Source organism: Cryptomeria japonica, chromosome 10, assembly GCF_030272615.1.
Source record: "Cryptomeria japonica chromosome 10, Sugi_1.0, whole genome shotgun sequence".
In the NCBI taxonomy this organism is placed as follows: Eukaryota; Viridiplantae; Streptophyta; class Pinopsida; order Cupressales; family Cupressaceae; genus Cryptomeria; species Cryptomeria japonica.
Genome location: NC_081414.1, coordinates 769582597 through 769586845, shown reverse-complemented (window position 1 = coordinate 769586845; position 4249 = coordinate 769582597). Strand labels below are relative to the sequence as shown.

The 4249-nt window shown below is 34.1% G+C and overlaps 1 protein-coding gene across 2 annotated transcripts; it reads left to right on the top strand.

The window, feature by feature from the left end:
* The first annotated feature begins 228 nt into the window (after positions 1 to 228).
* Positions 229 to 3908, top strand: LOC131026973 (uncharacterized). 2 transcript variants are annotated; one of them, XM_057956966.2, is made up of 7 exons: positions 229 to 499; positions 2360 to 2562; positions 2752 to 2814; positions 2992 to 3039; positions 3176 to 3223; positions 3437 to 3497; positions 3666 to 3908. In XM_057956966.2, exons 2-7 carry the CDS (start codon positions 2395 to 2397, stop codon positions 3701 to 3703), a joined length of 426 nt encoding a protein of 141 aa, XP_057812949.1. In that variant the 5' UTR covers positions 229 to 499; positions 2360 to 2394; the 3' UTR covers positions 3704 to 3908. The 2 variants fall into 2 exon arrangements, with proteins under 2 accessions (XP_057812949.1, XP_057812950.1); XM_057956967.2 differs by having other exon boundaries at positions 290 to 499; positions 2366 to 2562.
* The last annotated feature ends 341 nt before the right edge of the window (positions 3909 to 4249 follow it).

Genomic DNA, 4249 nt, shown 5'->3' with positions numbered 1-4249 from the left:
TTATAGTAATATATTCTCAATGTATTAACCAATAAAAAAAAGATTGACAACCTCATTAAAATAAATAAACACCATTTATCCCTCTCTTATATTTATATATACTCTCATTTAAAATAAAAATATATGGATAATTTTCTAAAGCTCCAAATTAATCAGCTCAACTAAATGTACAACCATTTCCCACTAATCTATCAAAAGCGTGTTGCTCCTCAATTCTCTCGTACTCATAATAATTAATAAAGAAAGCTCGAATCTATTTGGGGCCACCCTCTGGTCAAAGGACCATGGGTTAAGCTATGACCGTGGTTGAGTTAGCGAGTTAACAGGATATGTAAGCGAATGTTCAGTGCAAAAGGGAAACAGAAGGATTGAGGCGTGGTAGCGTTGGTTGCAAGCTCTTCATCATCACAGAGTGGAACAAAAATTTTTTATTCTTGAGGGTGTTTGTGTTTTCTCCATTGAAGTTTTGACTGTAGTTTCAGATCACTATTTTTTCACTGTAAGTCGCCCTCTCACTATTTTTCAGCCTTTATTTTACTTTATTTGATAAATTATGTTTGTGAATCTATCGTATGGTATTGGCTATTTGTAAAAAATTGGCACAGATCTGAAAACATTTTTTGGGGGATCTCTTGATTTTGAATCCACTTTTCTTGGGTTCCAATAAAAACTTGTGTTCACTGCTAGACGGTATGAGCTGTTTCTCAATTCTATAGAGAATTTTGGGGGTTTGAATCCGGTTGTACTCAGTAATAGTCTCCAATTATTATTCATAACCAAACAATTTTTCTTGTTCCTGTAATTTTTTCTTAAGGACATCTAGATCGAGTAGCCCAAACCCAGATCCAAATGATATCCATTGTTTTTGCTTTTCTTAGTTAAATAACGATTTATTTAGGATGTTAGGCTTAATTCTCTGTATTTTTACTGTAGGTGATGAGATCTGAGCTTTATATAAAAGTCTAGTACTGTAACTGTGAATTCCATTTAGTGTTTAAATAAACTAAATGTATTAATTTTTATAGAAGGTTAGCTAATAAGGCTTGACCACAGCCCATGTGAATTTTGTAAAATTCAATGTTAATTTCTTTCTGTTTCTAGATAAACAGTTATAATTATATGAAAGTGTCATAGAGCGCCTGATTGCTATTTTGGCAGTAGGAAATTCCTTTTGTTAACACCCTTATTTGGTCTGCGGAAAATAATGAATAAATGTATCTTGTCTACAATCTTTAGATTTCTTTTGTTCTTTATTTGCTTTATCCATCTTGAAACAGTTATTCTCTTTTAATGAAAGCATTCTTTTGCCCTTTAAACGTTGGATCTGCCATATCGGATCTCTGTTTTCTTTTGGCCACGTTTGTTTTCCATTAATTTTTCTGGAGCAAGTCACTATCCCATTTGTCATATAAACTTAATCTCACTTTAGTTCAGTGGACAATCATCAAATCAAGGATTCATTGAAATTGAATTCTCTGCCATACGATTCTAGCCACATTGACAGAGAGACCCCTTTAATTTGGGGGACCTGGGTTACATATGTGAGAAGTGTCCCATTTTACTGCAGGACCATATCCTATTGAACTACAGCCAGATCTTTGTTATCATTTATTTGTATATGTAATACATTCACCTTGCCAAAGTTGTTAGGATTTGCCACATTTGATGTCTTATTTCATATATTGAAATGGACAGGGCACCATGAAAACTTGTGTTCTTTATCTGTTATCATGTGTTGGTTATAATTTTTCCTGAATGTTATAATACCATCCCCAAGGTGATAAGAAGCCTAATTTCTGGCCAGAAATATACTACCTAATACACGGTTAGAGCTTCTATGCTACCAGCTTAAAAATTGTTAGTGTTAGTGGCAAATGCCATTCACTGATGAAAAGTTCAAACACAGCATTGATTTAAATACCTTAAGCCATTGTCATTATATTAAGTGTTGCGTTTCACAAATTCTTAGATTCTCAATATTGAGTTCAAAGACAAGAGAACCTGTGTTTACCATGGAACAAATCTAGGTCATAGCCTCTAGTGAATATGTGTGACTTTATAGATTCTATTTTGCGTAAAAGACAAGTAGAGAGAATAGACACTCAATAAATTTTAGCATTTGACAGGTGAGATTTGTGTGCATCTCAGACTTGCTTGCTTATTTGCATCTAATATGTATTGATAGGCAAATTGAATTGTTAAGTTTTCTTGGGTGTGGAGTCACTGCACTTTTTCTTTTGAAGATCTTTGAATCCTTTAAGGAAGTTGAAGTATCATTTGCCACTACTTTTTTGCTATGTTGTAGCATTTTTGCATTCATTTGATATCTCTACTGAAGTTTACTTTTCTTTGTGCTTAGTTTCAGCTAATTAGCAGGCAGAAACACACAACAAAATGGCAGGCACCAATGAAAACTGTGCCCAAGAGCAGGTTAATGAGGAACGAGATGTTAATGAACATTCTGTTGAGGAAATGTCTGATGATGAAAGCCATAACATCCAGAGCAATAGTGAAGGGAACAATAAGCCAAAAGATCAAAGCATGCCATCTACTCAACAAGAGGTATTTTGTGTGACTTCCCGTGAATTAATATTTTGCAAGATATATTGGGAGAAAGGCCGATTATAAACTGATAGATATCCTGAGTTTCTATTTATATTTTTGTAAGCCATTTATTTTATACAGCATAAGATTATATTTTCAGGACTTCAGCTCATCCTTACTGAATAGTTCATTGAACTCTTACTTTAGGAGATGGTAATAAAAAAAAAATATGGAGGAATTGTTCCCAAGAAACCACCTCTTATCTCGAAGGTATTTAATCAGTTATATGGTTTTCAATTAATATAGTGGATCGTAGTGGTATAATCTATTTCTTGAGTCTTATTTGGCACATAGGTTTTTATTGGGCTGGTCAGAGTGGTTTTTGATATTTGTTTCTTATAATCTATTCTTGACTTAGTTTCTCTTGAATTGTACGGTTGGCTCCAGGATCATGAACGTGCCTTCTTTGATTCTGCAGATTGGGCATTGGGAAAGGTAAGCTTTTCGTTGTTCTTGGTTCTGTAAAACTCAATCATTCAGAATTGGAACGAACAAATTTAACCTTCTAAAAAACTTGAAATTGAATAATTTGAAAACTGTATTAATGCCCTGTTCTAACCATCATTGGCAGCAAGGGAAGCCAAAAGGCCCATTAGAGGCCCTCCGACCAAAGTTACAGGTAATGTCAATGTTTTGTTAGCTCACATTCTTTCAATTCTCAGAGATTAAAGTAGAAGATACTTTATATTTTGCCAAGAAAAGGAGGTTAGAGATTAATGACTAAACTTAGAAGTTTTACAAGCTGATACTAATAATAATTGTTGTATTTCCTGAATAGTTGGCTTTGTGAATTTACTATATAATTTTCCTTTGTTCAAAATATTTCTGGCAGCCTACACCTCATCAACAAGTACGATCACGAAGGTCATCTTATGCTCGCAATGAGGGTGAAGGTATGCGCTTTGTATTGCTAATCTTATCTTCTGTGTGAATCCTAGATTTGGCAGTTTATTTAAATGTTGTTACTGCACTTAAACTATAAGGACTGGAAGAACAAATTGTCAAATATGTTTGTAGACATCGTCTTTACAAAAAATTATCTTACTGGTTCTTTCTAACAGATGGAGCAGTTGTGTCCTCAGAGGAGGCAAATGAATAATCTGCTGGAAGCAGCATTAGGTCGGCTTGCCTGCTGTACTTGCATTGCCATGGAGAGGAGCCAATTAAGTTTAGATTGGTTTGGTGAAATCATTTAGTATTTGTACATATATCTTGGGAAATGGGCTAATCTCTGATTGAGCCTCATATATGAGATACTGCTATTAAGAATGGTGTTATTCAATCATTTACTGTTTTTGAAGGCATTTTGATCTTGCATTGATGATGCTTTTTTCTTTGTTGAGCATACAGAGACTGAAAAGTTCCTTCTAAAGTCTGAATTTAAATAACAAATATCAGAATATGATTGGCTTACATAATTAACAGACAATGGCCACACTAAATAAATAGATCTGCAGAAACTCGACTCTCAGGACAAGTAGTAATAAATAGATGTAGATGTATTTGGAAACCCTTGCTAGTTACCAGAGGAACTGTTCCAAGCAGTCTATGTTACTGCTTCAAATTTTAGGAATGTAAGCATTTCATTCTTTCTCCTCTTGTTGCATAGCCTTATCTTTCCAAATGCTTTCTAGGATTCTTTCTC